At 48.8% G+C, this 16,919-nt stretch overlaps 1 protein-coding gene across 1 annotated transcript in view; it reads right to left on the bottom strand.

Annotated features, from left to right (window-relative positions):
• Window positions 1–16,519, bottom strand: part of UPB1 (beta-ureidopropionase 1) — a 31,829-nt gene extending 15,310 nt beyond the window's left edge. Inside the window, exons 1-3 of the mRNA XM_033098384.1 lie at window positions 16,302–16,519; window positions 10,119–10,290; window positions 8,134–8,221 (exon numbers count right to left, since the gene is read on the bottom strand). Coding sequence (XP_032954275.1) covers window positions 8,134–8,221; window positions 10,119–10,290; window positions 16,302–16,405 — 364 coding nt within the window. The 5' untranslated portion in view covers window positions 16,406–16,519. The remainder of the gene's footprint in view (window positions 1–8,133; window positions 8,222–10,118; window positions 10,291–16,301) is intronic.
• Between the last annotated feature and the right edge of the window lie 400 nt (window positions 16,520–16,919).

Below are 16,919 nucleotides of genomic sequence, written 5' to 3'. Positions count from 1 at the left end.
ACAATATGGGTGACCCTTGAAGACATTATGCTAAGTGAAATAAGACCGTCATAAAAGGACAAGTGCTGTATGATTCCACTTATATGAGGTACCTAGACTAGGCAAATTCACAGAGACAGAAAGTAGAATACTGGTTGCCAGCGACTGGGGGGAGGAGAGTATGGAGAGCTATTTAATGGGGACAGAGCTTCAGCAGAGAACAATGAAATAGTTCTGGAGACGGATGGTGGTGATGGTTGCACAACAATGTGAACATAATGCCACAGAACTATACGCTTAAAAATAGCTAAAATAGTGTTCTGTGTGGTTATTTTACCATAATATAATATATATTTTCCAAGTCAAGTTGTTGTCCTTTCAGTCTTAGTTGTGGAGGGCGCAGCTCAGCTCCAGGTCCAGTTGCCGTTGCTAGTTGCAGGGGGCACAGCCCACCATCCCTTGCGGGAGTCGAACAAGCAACCTTGTGGTTGAGAGGATGCACTCCAACCAACTGAGCCATCCGGGAGCTCAGCAGCAGCTCAGCTCAAGGTGCTGTGTTCAATCTTAGTTGCAGAGGGCGCTGCCCACCATTCCTTGCGGGAGTTGAGGAATTGAACTGGCAACCTTGTGGTTGACAGCCCACTGGCCCATGTGGGAATCGAACCAGCAGCCTTTGTAGTTAGGAGCATGGAGCTCTAACCGCCTGAGCCACCGGGCCGGCCCCTTTTTTTTAACTTTTGCAAAAGGTACAGCCCCAAACTGTTCCCAACCAGCAGATCCCAAGCTGCTGCCAATCTGCAGGTTGGTAAGAGCACAGTCAAGACTCCTCAGGGAAAAAAAAAAAAAAGACTCCTCAGGGGAGGTATCCGAGGGCCACTGAGGATGGCGCTGGGACCTGAGGAGTGTCACCATAGGAATGTTCCTCCTCCAGGGACCGAGGCTTCTTCAGGAACAAGAAAATCCGCTCACTTAATGACCCCATAGGAAGTTTGGGAACCACTGGATGGGTTGAGCAGACCCCAAGGATAAATGCATTACAGTTATACGCGGCTTAATGATGGGGATGCATACTGAGAAATGCGTCATTATGGCTTGGGCCGTTGTGCAAACATCACAGAGCACACTTACACATACCTAGATGGTTACTACACACCTAGGCTATACGGTACAGCCTACTACCCCTAGGCTACAAGCCTGTACAGCTTGGTACTACTGTACAAACCAACAAGAGATTAAATCAAGCACAAGAGAAAATGATGCATTTAGTGGTTACAAGAGGGAGGAGGGAGGGGGTGGTAGATGAGGCTAAAAGGGGTCAAATATACGGTGATGGAAGGAGAACTGACTCTGGGTGGTGAACACACAATGCACTATATAGATGATGTATTACAGAATTTCTGAAATCTGAAATCTATGTAATTTTACTAACAATTGTCACCCCAATAAACTTTAATTAAAAAAAGAGAGAAAATGATGCAGTGAAGAGATACAGTAAACAGATGTATGAGGCTATTGCTGACCTAACACTGCATACTGTTTACAGCAAACTGTTTCTTAATAAGTAGAAAGAGTATACGCTAAAATAACAGTAAAAAGTATAGTATAGAAAATACATAACCCAGTCACTTAGTCATTTATTATCAAGTATTACGAGTATGTACTGTACATAATTGTATTGTCATACTTTTATACGACAGGCAGCACAGTAGGTTTGTTTATACCAGCATCACCACAAACACGTGACTAATGTGTTGCACTACAATGTTACGATGGCGGTGATGTCACTAGACCATAGGAATTTTTCAGCTCCATTGTTTTATGGGACCACAGTTGTATAAATGGTCTGTCATTGACAGAAACGTCATTATGTGGTGCATGATTGTATTCCTGTCCTATGATCTCTGACTAGATGACACCAAGGGGTTAATTCAACAGGAAATTTCATTAAACTCATTAATTTTTGTTTGTTTTTTTCCCAAACTGGATATATGTATGTATATATTTCAAAGAACACCACACATACTAGGTTCAAAATGGCAGTTTCCTGTGCGGGAGAGGGAAGGGACTGTGATGGAGGTGGGCGCCAGGGGCCTCTGGTTTGTATATTCCATCACTCCACAGCCTCAGCCACACGTTTTAATACCTGCCAGTCTGATGGCATGAACTGGAATCTCACCGTGATTAAATGTGCATTTCCCTTATCACTAGTGAGGAGGAACTCCTTGCCAGCTGGTCACTGGCCTTCTGGGTTCGTCCTCTAGGCCATCTTTTTAGTACCCTTTGCCCATTTCCTACTGAACTGTTTGTATTTTTCTTTTTGGAATATTGAATTCTTTGGACCGATTCTGTGTGCTCTTTAGATTTTCCTCTTCCTAATCACCCAAGTCCATTTCTTTCTTTCCTTTTTTTTTTAATTAAAGTTTATTGGGGTGACAATTGTTAATAAAGTTACATAATTTCATGTGTACAATTCTGTAGTACATCATCTATATATCACATTGTGTGTTCGCCACCCAGAGTCAGTTCTCTTTCCATCACCATATATTTGATCCCCTTTACCCTCATCTACCACCCCCTTCCCGCCTTAACCTGTGGTGACCACAAAACTATTGTCTATGCCTATGAGTTTGTTTCTTCATTTGTTTGTCTTGTTCTTTTGTTCTTTTCAGTTTTATATACTACTAGTTTATATAAAACTACTTCTTTTTAGTTTTATATATCAGTGAAGTCATATGGTTCTCTATTTTTTCTGTCTGACTTATTTCGCTTAGCATTATAATCTCAAGATCCATCCATGTTGTCGCAAATGGTACCACTTCATCTTTTCTTATGGCAGAATAGTATTCCAAGTCCATTTCTTTCAGGAGGATTAGCCTGATGGAAGTTTCCAGATGCTTGCTGTTGTTCTGGTCACCCTGAACTGAATAAGCTGTTGGTGGGGGCGGAGGTGGTATGAGAAGCTGTGTGATGTGACTAGCGAGTGCTTTAACTAGTCACGACCTTGTTTGGGGGTAATAATTGTAGCCAACTTTTCCCAAACACAGGCCATATGCCCAGCACAGTGCCAGGTGTGACAATACCTGATATCCCTGCCAAGTAGGTATGCCTCTCCTCACTTCACAGAGTAGAAAGAGAAGTATTAACCTCCCAATTCCTTCCAGTCCCAAGAAGCCTGGAACTAAGATGGCACCATTGTGAAGAGGCCACCAGTGGTACCACTGCCATCTTGGCTGCAGGGGTGGTGGCCCAAGGAGGCACCTAAGTGAGCACCAGGCTCTGCCAACAATAGCCCCAGGGGCCTTGGCACCAGGCTCAAGACTCCCCAGGCTCCTCTTCAGTGAAGAGGGATGAACTGTTTTAAGGAAGCCACAAAAAAAAGATGTTGATAACAAAAGCAATCCTTAATGACCATTTATTCTCAGCTTTCAGAGCATTAGGAGAGACTCAAATGCCCCAAGAGAATAAAACCTCCCTTTCTGATTTCATTTCAGGTTGCTAAGCTCTCCAAATTTCTCTATTTCCATTTTAATGGCTTTCCCCTCCTGTTTATACAACCACTGTAATGTGAACAAACTTTCAAAAAAAAAGGATGAGGAATGGAGTTTGGGGGAGGTTGGCTGCAAAGTCCCAACTAGTTTCAAATTAGGGAGGACGGGAGTTTCCCCATTCATTGAACCAACACTCCCTAGGTTTACTCCGTGTAAACCTAGACTTGGCTTTGCCCTCAGGAGCTGCCAGCTTACATGAGGAGCTGAATTATAACCTGGTGTGGCTGCATGACATCATAGAGTGCTCAGTTTTGTGTAGGGGAATCCCCAGGGCCCTCAAAGGAGGAGGTATTTGTGCTAGGCCTTGATGGGTGAGTGGGAGTGTTCCAGACCACAAAAGGGAAGAAGTGGGTTAAGCCATCCAACAAATATTTTTTTTAGTGTCTATCATGTACCAGAAATTGTTCAAGCCACTAAAAATAAAATGGGGGTCGGGGAACGATAAAGAACATGTGATATATCCATACAAGAAAATATTACGCAACCATAAAAAGGAATGAAATTCTGACACATGCAACCACAGGGACGGACCTTGAAACCATGATGGTAAGTGAAATAAGTCAGACACAAAAGGACAAATACTGTATGATTCCACTTATAGGAGGTACCTAGAGTTGTCAAACTCATAGTAGAATAGAGGTTATCAGGGGTGGGGGAGGAAGGGGAGTTACTGTTAAATGAGTACAGAATTTTTGTTGAAGATGATGAAAAAGTTTTGGGAATTGATAGTGGTGATAGTTACACAACTTTAATGTCACTGAATTGCACATTTATCAATGGTTAAAGTGATACATACTATGTTATATAAATTTTATACATTAAATTTATTTTTAATATTAAAAAATAGGGGTGGGTATTAGGATGGGAAAAATAAATAAACACCCAGTCACTGGCTTCGGGGAGCTTACAGCCTAATGGAAGAGACAGAAAAATCAAACGTCATACAAACAAGAGTAGAAGTACACATGTAACAAGAAATGTGAAAAATGAGATGAACTTCTGGGTGCAGATGGCAGATTGGACTCACACCTTTTCTCTTTCCTGAAACCCCAATAACATGACAGGAAAGGGATTTTTATGCAAAGGTAAAAACCCACAAGGATGGGGCACTGAGAGAGGGACAACAGCAGCAACACACAGGAGGCTGGAGAGCCGAGGGATGCATATAGATATCTCAGAGGATTGAGAAAACTGAGTCCCGCCCAGCAGTAGAGGAAGCCAGGAAGCACCCCACTTTCCACCACAGACACCTCAAGAATTCAGGAGCCAGAGGCACCACGTAGATCTGAAGATGGAGAAGCAGAAAGGTGTGACAAACAAGAAGCATTGGTCGGAAGTCTGTTTAAGACGCAGTAAGAAGTCCAGAACTCTCCTCCCCTGTAAGAGGCTGGGACATACCCTCCCACCCCATTAGAAGGCTAAAGGCTCATTCTCCAGACAGTTAAACAGAAGGGCTCTGGCCTTGGGGAAACAAGGACAGATAAAGGTCCAAAACAGATGGATTAAGTAAACATTAGCATACTGGACCCCTGTTCTCTTTCTCTTCTTGGCAAGAGATTAGAAGAATCTTCTTTGGCAAATCTGACAATTCTGAAATGAATGACCCAAAGACAGTTTCATGGGGGATTATGGGACAAATAGCTAAACCAGGTCATCCTATCATGAAGCCCAGTGGAGGAACCCCTCCCAAAAACTCAGATATTGCAATCAGCTTTTTAATCCATCCCCAATTCTTAAACAGAGAGAGAGAGAGAGAAAGAGAGAGAAAGAGAGAGAGAGACAGAGACAGAGAGAGAGACAGAGAGACTAACTGGAGTAAGTAGGGACCATGCAGGGAGAAAAATAAATTACTACTTACTATTTTCAGAGACAAGAGAAGATACTGCAACTATAAAATTAAAACAGGATGTGATAAAACAGGAACTTTCGGACGAAAATAACTCTAATAAATTCAAAATATGAGAGCAGAAATGAAAGATAGAATAAAGGATGAGTGACAAAGTAGGTAAAAATCTACCAGAAAAGTGAAAAAAAAAAGAGGCAGAGTTGAAAAATAGGGGGAACTACATTAAAAAAAAGTAGGGACCTAGCCCAGGGTTCCAATATCCTAATAGTAGGATATCAGGAAGAGAAGGAAAAAAAAAAAAGAGGAGAGAAAATCACTAATGAAACAAATAAGAAAATTTCCTAGATCTGAAGGACCCAAGTTTCTAGACTAAAAGAACCCACTGAGTGCTTAGAATAATGGAATAAAATAGATACACACTATCTCACATCATTATGAAATTTCAAAGTGTTAGAGAAAAAGAGAAGATCCTACAACCTTCCAGAGACAAATAAACAGGTCATAAACAATGGGGTCATAAATCAAAATGGCTTTAGATAGTCAACAACATCCGAAGCCAGAAGACAATGGAGCAAGGTGTTTAAACTTCTGAAGGAAAATTATTTCTTATCTAGAATTCTATACCCAATCAAACTATCAAGTAAGTTGTAGGAGGAATATATTTTCAGATATGCAAGGTCCCCAAAAGTTTACCTCCTATGTGTTCTTTCTCAGGTAACTATAGTTGATCCTTGAGCAACACAGGGGTTAGGAGCACCAACCCCTTGTGCCCGTGAAAATCTGTGTATAACTTTTTTTTTTTTTAAGAAGGATTTTTTTTTTTTAATTTTATTGGGTAACAGTGTGTTTTTTCCAGGACCCATCCAAGTCAGGCTGTTGTCCTTCGATCTAGTTGTGGAGGCTGCAGCTGAGCTCCAAGCCCCGTCACTGTTTTCAATATTAGTTGTGGGGAGCACAGCCCACCACCCCACGTGGGAATCGAACTGGCAACCTTGTTGTTAAGAGCTCGCACTCTAACTGAGCCATCTGGCCGCCCATCAGCAGCTCAGTGGCTGCTCAGCTTAAGTCGTTGTCTTCAATCTAGTTGTGGAGGGCGCAGCTCACTGGCGCATGTGGGAATCGAACTAGCAACCTTGTTGTCAAGAGCACACGCTCTAACCAACAGAGCTAACCAGCAGCCCTGTTTATAACTTTTGACTCCCCCAAGATTTAACTATTAATAGCCAATTGTTGACTGGTAACACATATTTTGTAGGTTATGTGCATTATCTACTGTATTCTTACAATAAAGTAAGCTAGAGAAAAGAAACTGCTATTAAGAAAATCAGAAGGAAGAAAAAATACATTTACAGTACTATGCTATATTTATTGAAACTATAAGTTTACATTGTCTGTTTACAAGATGAAAAAAAAAGTCCATGTGTAAGTGAACCTGTACAGTTCAAACCCATGTTATTCAAGGGTTAACTGTACTCAACCAAAATGAGGCAGTAAACCGAAAAAGAGGAAGATGTGGGATAGGAGACCACAAGAGCAAGATAAAGGGGCTCCCCAGGATGACACTGATAGGAAATCCCAAGAGGACAGCTGTGCAGCTAGCAGAGGGGGCAACCAATTCAGACGAAAGGCAGTCAGAAGGCTGGGGAACACATTCCTTCAAGGAGGTGAAACCAACAGACTGCTTCATGTGCCTAAACCTCTTAAGGGGATTTAGGAAACTGGCAGAAATTTGGGAGTAGAATTTGTAGTAAGTATGCTGAATACAAAACGAACTCCAGGGAAAACAGAAAGCTGTTCATAGAAAGAAATCAAGGTTTACAAAACGGTTTGGCAGAGGTTGGACAAGGGGTAGACTAGGAAGGATCCCTATGTGTCAAGGGGGCAGAAAGAGGGAAAAGACTAACACGGTCTTCTTCCATAGTAAGAAACCAATAGATGATTCAAAATTGAAAAATTAGGAAGCAGCAACACAAAGGTCCAGTCCAAAGGAACCAGCTAAGAGTTGAAAGGAGCTACCTCTGAGGAAAAGGATAGTGATTCTTTTTTTTTTTGATAACAGACTTTGCAGACCCATTTGACTCTAAATGATGAACATGTATGACTTTGATAAAAATAAAGATGAAATAAAGAAAAGCTACGTGGTAGCAGAGGTACATAACAGGGACACAACTTTAGACAGGGAGGTGGGCTCTGAGCTGAGAGCTGAAGGTTGAGCAGGGTTCACTAGGCAAGAGGAGGGAACAGCTGATGCAATGGCCTGGGAGGATGGAGATCCGGGTGTGAAAGATCTGGGAGGTCAGGGCAGAGCCAAGCAGAGAGGAGGCTCCAGGGGTGGAGGAAGGAACAGACTATGCAGTGTAGAGTTGTGTTTTGAAAAGATCTTTCCTAGAAGGTGTGGAGAGCCAGTTAGAAGGGGCCAGAGGAGAGGGCCCCAGGAGACCAGCTAGAGACGATGACAGAAGTCAGTGTGAGAGCCGACGGTGCCTGGGACAGGTAAGGAGGCGGGGAGGAAGGAGTGAAAGGATTCCGAATGATGTGGGAGGAGGAACTGATAGGACCAGACGCAGGCTGGGCGGGGCGTGAGAGGGAGGGAGCCTGGGGTTCCTTGGTTTCTGCTGTTGTTGACAAAGAACCTTTGTATGGATGAGAAAAGAAAACAGATTTTTTTTTTTTTAATTGGGTAGTAGACACTCTTGGCGACATGACAACAACACACTCTTGTTTGAGGGTGGCAGAGAAAGCACCCCAAGAGAGACTTACTCCACGCTTCCTGGAAACAGATGACGTTGACTCCACACATTGCCGCCACCTCTGCGATGGCCTCTATGCGTCTGTGAAGGGCAGAGACCTGGCAATTCAAAAGTCGAGGATTAGAACCCATTAGTTCTATTGGTTGAGACCATTTTTAGAACTCATCCCAAACCTGTGGAACAACTCCTCACCCCGCCAGCTGCTAGAAGATGAGCTGGGTGGGGAGGTTCTGCTATTTCATACTGTCATCAGGTCCAAAATCTACAACATAAGGGGTTGCTGCAGAGGCTCTGGGGTCCCCCACACACAACACTACCTTTCTGAGCCTCGGTTTCCTTGCCCGGAGAATGGGAGAACACTGCCTACCTCGTGGGATTGCTAAGAGGAGTCATAGGATGTGAGCTGCTTACTGCCAGAGAGGCCCACACCCAGTGGGCCCATGAACACCAGGACCATGCCCAGGGTGAGCTGTCCCCTCGCCCCAGGACAGTCCCCTTTCCACCACGCTGCATTCGAGGCTTTGGGGATGCCTTGTCCTGCCACTTCTATTTTCCCATGTGTATCTTAACATTGAATGACTTACCTTTCCCAGCTATGCCCTTGGCCAGGAACGTGATTCCTTCCCCCACTCAATCCTTCCTAGAAGTATTATCCACGTCACGTGTCACCCACAGAGGGGAGACTCTCCCAGGAGTATTGAGGTACCCCTGTGCTCCCCAGCCTAAGTGTGCCCCTACAGTGGTGCTGTTCTCATTGTGCTGTCACGTTTCTCCACTGTCACTCCCATGACCCCCTGAGCTTGGGGGCAAGGGGAACGTGTCATCATCTTCTCTGCGTCCTCAGCACAACAGCTGGCGCCCAGGAGAAATTCAGAAGTGTTTGTTCAAAGAAAGATCAGAGGAACCAGGCTGAAAACCCGGAAAGCACACTCTTTCCAATGCTCTGTCTCTCCCCTGCAAGACCGAGCACACGAGGGCTCCGCGGAGGTTTGCTGGGGGTGACAGCATGCGAAGCACGCTTCGAGGAGCTGTGGGGGTGAGAACAGCAGCCCTGCCCTTGATGACCTGACAATCTGGGATGGTTGAGGAGACATTTCACAATTAACTAATCCAGAGACAAAAAGTGAACTGAGAACCAGAAATCTTTCAATCCAACAAAAGCAGAGGAAGGACCAATGTGAAAGACAATTCCAGAATCCGACCTGGAATCCAACTGACCTTAGGTTTCTCGAGAATCCCGAAGAATTCTCAAGCACACTGTATCGGGAGGACACCTCTGCAGAGAAAGCTTGGAAAGTTTGAGCAGCTGGAGGAAAGCTGTGAAGAAGTGTATATAACAAACTGCCAGTGTCTGTGACAACATGTTTCTTTAGGGAAATACAAGATGCGGTCACATTGATACTAGCTGTAAGGTCATAAGTGAATGCCTGTCCTATTTCCGCAACCCTGCAGGCCCCATCAGGTGACAGACATCTGGGTACAGTGAGTCCCGCCCTTAGGAACAAGGCAAAGAAACACATGGACAAACGGACAGGTGCTGCCTGGTGTGTGCCGGCAGGTGGCCTTTTGGCAGGAGACTGAGAGGCAGAGTTCCATGGAGAGAGCCGAGCCAGGCAAAGGGCACCATCCCAATTGCAAATGGAACAATGGACCAATCGCAAGAGAGGAAGCAGAGGGGTAGGTGGAAAGAACAGTGAGGAGTGAGAGGAAGGCAGACAAAGGGGGCGAGTCAGAAGAGAAAGAAGAGCCAGAGCGGGACACGGGCTGGAGGGAAGGGGGCGGCCAGTGCAGAAGTCTATGGGCGACCATCTGACCACTCAGTGTGCCTGCCGACCCAGAGCGAGTGGCCAGCTCACTGTGGATGTGTTCAAAACACAGAGCAGGCCACGGCCCACTGACGAGTATGTATTTATGGTCTAATACATCAATATTATTATGTATATAATAATACACATTATTATTATTATGTATTGTTAATACATAAAGAGGCCACACCTGTTTCGCCACAGGGGCATCCACAGGAAGGGGGGTTCTGTTCTGAACAAGCCCAACACGCACAGTCCGAGGGCGCCTCAGCTGCTCCTCTGCGGCCTCGAAGGCATATCCCTGCAGCTCAAAGTCCCCTTCGGAGGCGGATTCAAAAGCCCTGCTGGGCAGGTCGAGCTTCCTAAACGGGCAGGAAAGAAGAGGGGAGGTGATTTGTATGAGGTGTGCTGCATTTAAAATTCCCCCAACCCCACAGTCATGCATCCGGTAGAGAAGAGGTGGTGCGTCCTGGCAGAAGGCAGACAGAGCAGTCCAGTGCCAGAGCACACACGTGGAGAGGTGGAGCAGGGCCTGGCGGAGAGGGAGGGCCCGGCTGGCCGGGACGGACACCGCAGCCCACACCGAGGGTGGACGTCACCTGATGGTTACCGGGAGACTTCAGCAGGGAGGCCGCAGTGGTCAGGCCTGGCCAAGGGAGGAAGCAGGGCAGGGTGTGGGCGGCAGGGCCACCTGTCAAGAGCTGATGTTTTAGAGATGCTAAAGTCACAGTGGGGATTAAAGTCTCAGCAGTCAACACAGAAGTGAGGGAATGGATTCCCAAAAATGTCTGTGGACTACAATCAGAGGGCTCTGCTGAGCCTGGGGGGTTGAGCAGGCTGGGGTAAGACGGTCGGGCGTGGAGAACCAGGCTCAGGAGACCACTGGGTGGAGAGGCCAGGACTGGAGTATTACCGAGCGCCCTGGGGCCCTTCACCACTGAGGGTTACAAGTCTCTGGTGGGGATCTGCTGCTGCTCCTGTCAGGGGATGGGGGTGGGGGTGGGGGGTGGCGGCAGTTCCTTGCCCCGTGCTGGGTGGACATACAAGTGTCCAGACCAAAGGTCCAAGCTCTCATCCTGGTTTGTAGTTTATTAACAAAGGCAAGTGGATTACTTATAAAACCTCCCACTGAAGTGACTGTTGGCCAAATGGCAAACACCTTCGGAGGCCTGCTGCATGCCCGGTGCTGAGGTGAAACCCACAGGGCACGAGGCTTGGCCCCTGGCCAAGAAGGCCTTAGCATCTAGGGAGGAGATGGTTATGAAATACCTCGAGAACACATCAAAAAATAACCTGACAACCATTATCTAATAATAATATTTCCCTCCCACTTTAAGTCACTTTCTTAAAGATGTTTCTTTCAAAATCACAGCCCTGTCAGCCCAAGCCCCCTGTCACCGCCCCCTGCCAGGCAGTTTCCAATGTGATGGCCTTGACAGCTCTGAGTTGGGTTCCGCCCCTGACAATCAGCCTGCTTTTCAACTCATCCGAGTTCCGTCTGCTTCAGCAGGTTAGAAATAACAGCAGTGCCCACACCACAGCTCCCTTTGCCGTGACTGCTTCAGAGACAGTCCTCCTGCCCCCCCGCGGAGGGCCCCCCATACTGGCAGACCTCAGCCCCAGGACAGGTGGTGGACAGGAGAAGAAGAAGCGTGTGTCTGTTTCCCCTTAGGCCCATGGGCTGGGGAGCTGGACCAGCCTTTGGGAGAGCTCCTGGCAGCCCCGTCCTTAGCCCGTGGTCTCACCGCAGGAAGATATCAGGTGGATGAGGTCTTGCCTTGGATTTGTAAGCCCAGCTGTACCCACCACCTGGATGACGTCCCTCAGCCTGGTCATCTCTCCCCACCCACTGCCGACCGCTGTCTGCTCTCCCCATCTTGCCACCACCATCAGCCTCATTATCCCACGATGCACAACCTTCCTGCCTGCTCACCATCTTTTCTGAGTGCTGCCTCCATCCCTCTGCCCACCCCAGCTCCCCGCAGACACGCTTTCTCCTAGACTTGAGGTGATACAGGCCAGGCCTCTCCACTTGCAGGGCTCTACCTCTCCTCAGCACCCCCAACTGTAAGGTTTCCCCGTCCTGCTGTTATCCAGGGGGTCCATCGCCAAGTCTCGGAGGACCCAATCAACCCGTGAGCCCCATTCCATGAACATGTGCTGTGCCCACCAAAGGCTTGGCTTGGGGTGGTGTGGGGTACAGATCAGCCGTGGCCCAGGAGGGGCAGAGACCAGCAAATGAGCCACAACCTCACGTAGCAGGTGGCAGATCCGTGCTGGCCATGACCCTCCCTTGGTCCCTCGTCCTCCGACTAAGGCCCACCCCTCGTGACCTCACCTCTAATTTCAAGGAGGAAAGCCCATCACTTCCTGTACTGGCCCCAACACACCCTCCCGGCCCTTCCCTTGGGCCCCCCACTCTCCACACAGGGTCAAGGCAGGACTCGCCTGAGGGAAACCAGCTCCTGCCTCCTCGGCAACCTCTCACTTCTAGAAAGTCATCTTTCCCCCTCTAATGGCTCTTTACCATCAGCGTTTTAAATAATTAAACTAGAGCTTTGTTACAAAAGAAACACATATTCATGGGGGGAAAAAATCGAACAGTGGAAAAAGGTCATGAGTTCACCTTTCCATTCCACCCCTCAGCCTCAGTCTTGAAATTCAGAGACGACCCCTCTTAACGATGGTTTATGTATCTTTCCGATGTTTTTCTATACGTGTGTTACCAATACAATAGCTCAGTTGGTACAGGCTGCTCTCCCACTTGCCTTTTTCACTTAACAATACACATGGCTTGGACATCCCTGTCTCCTACAGGCCTACCATACTCACCACGACAGGTGATTGAGCCTCGCCCATTAAAAAATAGGGAAAAAAAAAGGGGGGGAAGCACGTTCTACGTGGGTGCCCCTTGTTACCTCACATGCTCTCTCCCCCTCCCCCACCCCTCCACAGGAAGCTTCCCCACAATCCTTACCTGCCACACCCCCTGTTCCCGGCCACCACTTCCCACCTTGGACTACCAGCCTTCTGGTTGCTACAGCCAGCAGACTCCCGGCTGTCTTCATCCTGCTAGACCTGCTGATGTCCCCCGACACTGTTCTGGTCCAGCTCAGGGTCCTTGGTAAGCTCCCTAGGGTCTCCCATCACTGCATCCTCGCCTCTAGAGGCGCCACAAAGTCTCTGCTTCCTCTGCCTCCTTTAACATCGGGTTCTCCAGAAGCCCTCTCCTCCTCCACCTGGAATGTCCCTCTCTAGGACAACCCCAAGCCCCGCCTCCTCTCTGAGGCCATCTCCTCATGGTCTCTGTGCTTGGTTGAACTATGGTACTCCCAAAAGGCATGTCCACATCCTAATATTCAAAACCCGTGAAGGGGACCTTATTTGGAGAAAGGATCTTCGCATTGTAATTAAGGATCTCAAGAGAAGACTCTCCTGGATTATCTGGCTGAGCCGTAAATCCAGTGACAAGTGTTCTTAAAAGAGATGCCCAGAGGATGTGAAGAGAGGCAGAGATTGGAGTGATGCTGCCACAAGCCAAGGAATGCCAGAAGCCACCAGAAGCTAGAAAAGGCAGGGAAGGAGTCTCCCTCAGAGCCTCTGGAGGAGTGTGGTTCTGTGGCACCTTGATTTTGCACTTTTGGTCTTCAGAACTGTGAGAACAAGTTTCTTTTGGTTTAAGCCACCAGTTTGTGATAATTTGTTACGGCAGTCCTAGGAAGCTAAACAATTCAATTCACCAGCCTTTTCCCGAGCTGCTCCTCATCAGATGAATCCATCAGCCACCTGAGGGTCCAAGCAGACCTATCCTTGCCTCCTCCACCATACCTGCTATCCACACTACTCATTGACCTCCCTGAGACCTCTGGCACCATTCCTCCTCTCCACCCAGGCACTGTTTGCCTTAGGCCTCCTCATCTTTCACCTGCCCTTTTCAAATTCTTGGAAGGCTCCCACCACCATCAGGACACGTCCCACTGCTTCAGCATGACATGTAGAGCATCCAGGCCCCACCCGGGCTACTGCTACCTCCTCTCTAGCACTCTACACCCACAATCCCCAAATGGACATGTCACTCGGGTCTGGGCCTTGGCTGGAGTACCTGAGCCCTTTCAGTCTCCAAACCAACTCCTCCATCTCCTTCAGGATGCTTCTCAAGCATGGCACCTCTGGGAAGCCATTAAAACCTGCCCTAACTCTATACATGGAGACTCTCCAGCTCTCTCTGCATCCTTCTCTCACAATGTAGGACAACCATTAAAAGAAAGCCCCTTGAGGCTGGAACCATGGCTTACTCATCCTTGTATCCCGAGTGCCTAAGACACAAATAAATGCTCAATAAATGTGTGTTGAATGGATAAATGCTTCTTGGTTCTGGCTGTCTTAAAATTGAGAGTCGATGTTCTTTGGGGATTTCATCTGTCTGGCACAGGCAAAGGCCCATTTGGCTCATCACTTAGCAAACATTTACTAAGCATCATCTTTGCGCTGGGCAGCATGTCATTGGGAGAGAAGGTGGTCTTATGTGGAGCACAGAGGAAGTCCAGAGAAGGGGCTGAGGATTCAGGCCCCACCAGGCTTTCACAGAGGAGGCCATGTCTGAGTCAGGCTGTGAGGAGTGAACAGGAGTTTACGTGGGAGAAGAGTTTTTAAATGATTCATTTCCTATTTTAGTTTGCAATCCCGTTCATAGCCAAATCCCACCCATTTGCAAAAACTGAGCAAGTACAAAGGTGGATGCCCTAGAGGTAAAGCTTGGATGGGTTCAGTGATGAATGGAACAGACCAAGGAACGGAAATAGGAAAAAGAGGAAAAGGAGAGCCACTTCCTCAGTTATTGAGAGCCAAGCCCCAGGATGACGCCTGGCAGTCATTGGTGAACGGACTGTGGCTCCCATTTACCACCCATTATAACCCCTCCCCACTCTGGAGCAACCCAAGTGCTCATGGGAAGTCCTTGCAAGGCAGTCCTTACCCTGATTTCTAGAACGCGCCCCAGCCAATCATCTACTATGTAGGAAACATTTCTCTTTTCCTGCTTTGCCTCTCCCTGACACCCATGAGTTCTCTCCGTCTTTTTCCCAGGAGAACATGCTCACCCTTAAACCTATTCTCATCTCTAGAACTGTAGCCTGAGACACTCCTTGCTTTCAGACACCTTCTTGACACCTTTTTTGGGAGGCTCAACTCTAAGAGGCTTCCTCTATGACGAGCCTTGACAGGTTCAGTGGAAAGTGGCATTCCAGCAAAAGCACACTGGAAGGGCCTTGAAGGTCATCCAGTCCCAATATTCCTCTTCGGGCATGAAGAACCCTTTCGGGCATGAAGAACCCTTTCGGGCATGAAGAACCCTTTCTCACCAAGTTCTGTACCACTCCCACCCCCAAAGGCAGTTGTTCTACCTTTATCATCCACTAGCTGTGAAAACACCTTTGGATTTGAGGACTGACCTTCCTGCAGTAACTAACTACACAGCAGCTGGAGGCTGGAAACCACTGATCCAATCAACACCCCTAAGTTTCCAGGTGAGCTGACCAGGTCCTTGCCTCAAGATCACTGCCAAGGTCAGAGTGCCTGCCAATTGGCAAGGAAACGGAAGGATATTTAGTCAGGAGCTGCATGGGGTCAGAGTTTTGATTTCATTCAAAGAGCCATAGAAATTCCTTACAGACCTTTAAGCAAAGGAGCAACAGGATACGATTTACATCTTCTGGTTGCTTTGAGAAAAGCGGACTGAAGAGAAGCCAGAGTGGAAGGGCGAGTGCCTTCCAGCTTTGTACACCGAGGGTCCAGCAGAGCACTGCCCTCAGAAAGCCTAGTGATGCACAGGACTGGCTGGGAGTGGGAAAACATTTGCACTGAGTGTGGTAACTAACTTCTACGTTTTGCCAAGTGGGAAAGGTTCCTTGGCCAATCAGATTCTGCAGGCCTCTACCTCCAAGGGTCCGCCAGACGCCGGGTCACTACAGGAAACAGGGGCTGGGGCTGGACAATCCGTTGACCTGGGGGCTGGAAGGGGCTCTGGCTGGCGACACTGACCTAGACAGACACCCAGAGTACAGGCCTGGATCGGGGGAGGGTGCTGGTCACTGGAAGCGGGTAAGAAGAATTAGGTGGCCACAAAGAAAGCCTCAGGGAGCAAAATACCCTTCCTTTCTCCTCCGGTTCCAGGCCACTGGGGGCGAAGTGGCTTGTAAAAGTTGGGCAACCCCTGAGCGCCTCAGAACCACACTTCTTAGGTCTCCACTCAGCTACTTCAGGACTTCATCATCGCCCCTCAAGTCCTTCAGATCATGAAGCACTGTCCCTGGTCCCTCGGACCCATACTCACTGGCCCCAAGGTACCCCTATCCCCAGGCTCTGGGCGGCAGACCTGGTCTCCTTGCCATAGAGAATGCGTTTCACCTCCCGCAAGTCTGAGGGCTGCAGGTGCTTCTCCAAACACTGCTCCAGCGACTCCCACTCAGCTCCGGCCATTGTTGGTTGGAGTCCGCCAGCGTCACTGTCCAGACCCGAACAACCCGCCCTTTACCCTCCAGGAGGAGGAGAAGGAAGAGGAGAGGGCCGGGCCCGCGCCCGCGCCCGCCCCCGCCCCGCTACTCGCCCAGCCTTCCGCCCTCGGTGGGCTCGCACGAGGACACGCCCCCTCCTCGCGCCCCCGCAGCGCGCGGATAACCGCGCTGCAGGGCTTCGCGGTGGGCCCGCCCCGCCCCGCCCCGCCCCGCCCCGCCCCGCCCCGCCCCGCCCCGCCCCGCCCCGCCCCGCCCCGCCCCGCCCCGCCCCGCCCCGCCCCGCCCCGCCCCCCGCACGCGCCGGGACACGCCTCCTCCACGCGGGGCAGCTCCGAGCCCTGCAGCCTCAGCTGCTCGCGGCGGGTCGGGGCTGTGCCCTCCTGTCGCCCAAGTGCGAGTTCCCAGGGCCGTCCTCTGGCCTCCTCGTGCTCGCTGGCCTCCAGGTTCCACTTCTCACCTGCCCCGAAGTGTCGGGGCGG

Source organism: Rhinolophus ferrumequinum, chromosome 25, assembly GCF_004115265.2.
Source record: "Rhinolophus ferrumequinum isolate MPI-CBG mRhiFer1 chromosome 25, mRhiFer1_v1.p, whole genome shotgun sequence".
Taxonomy (NCBI): Eukaryota; Metazoa; Chordata; class Mammalia; order Chiroptera; family Rhinolophidae; genus Rhinolophus; species Rhinolophus ferrumequinum.
The sequence above is the reverse complement of the archived record's forward strand: the minus strand, read 5'-3'. Positions and strand labels throughout refer to the sequence as shown.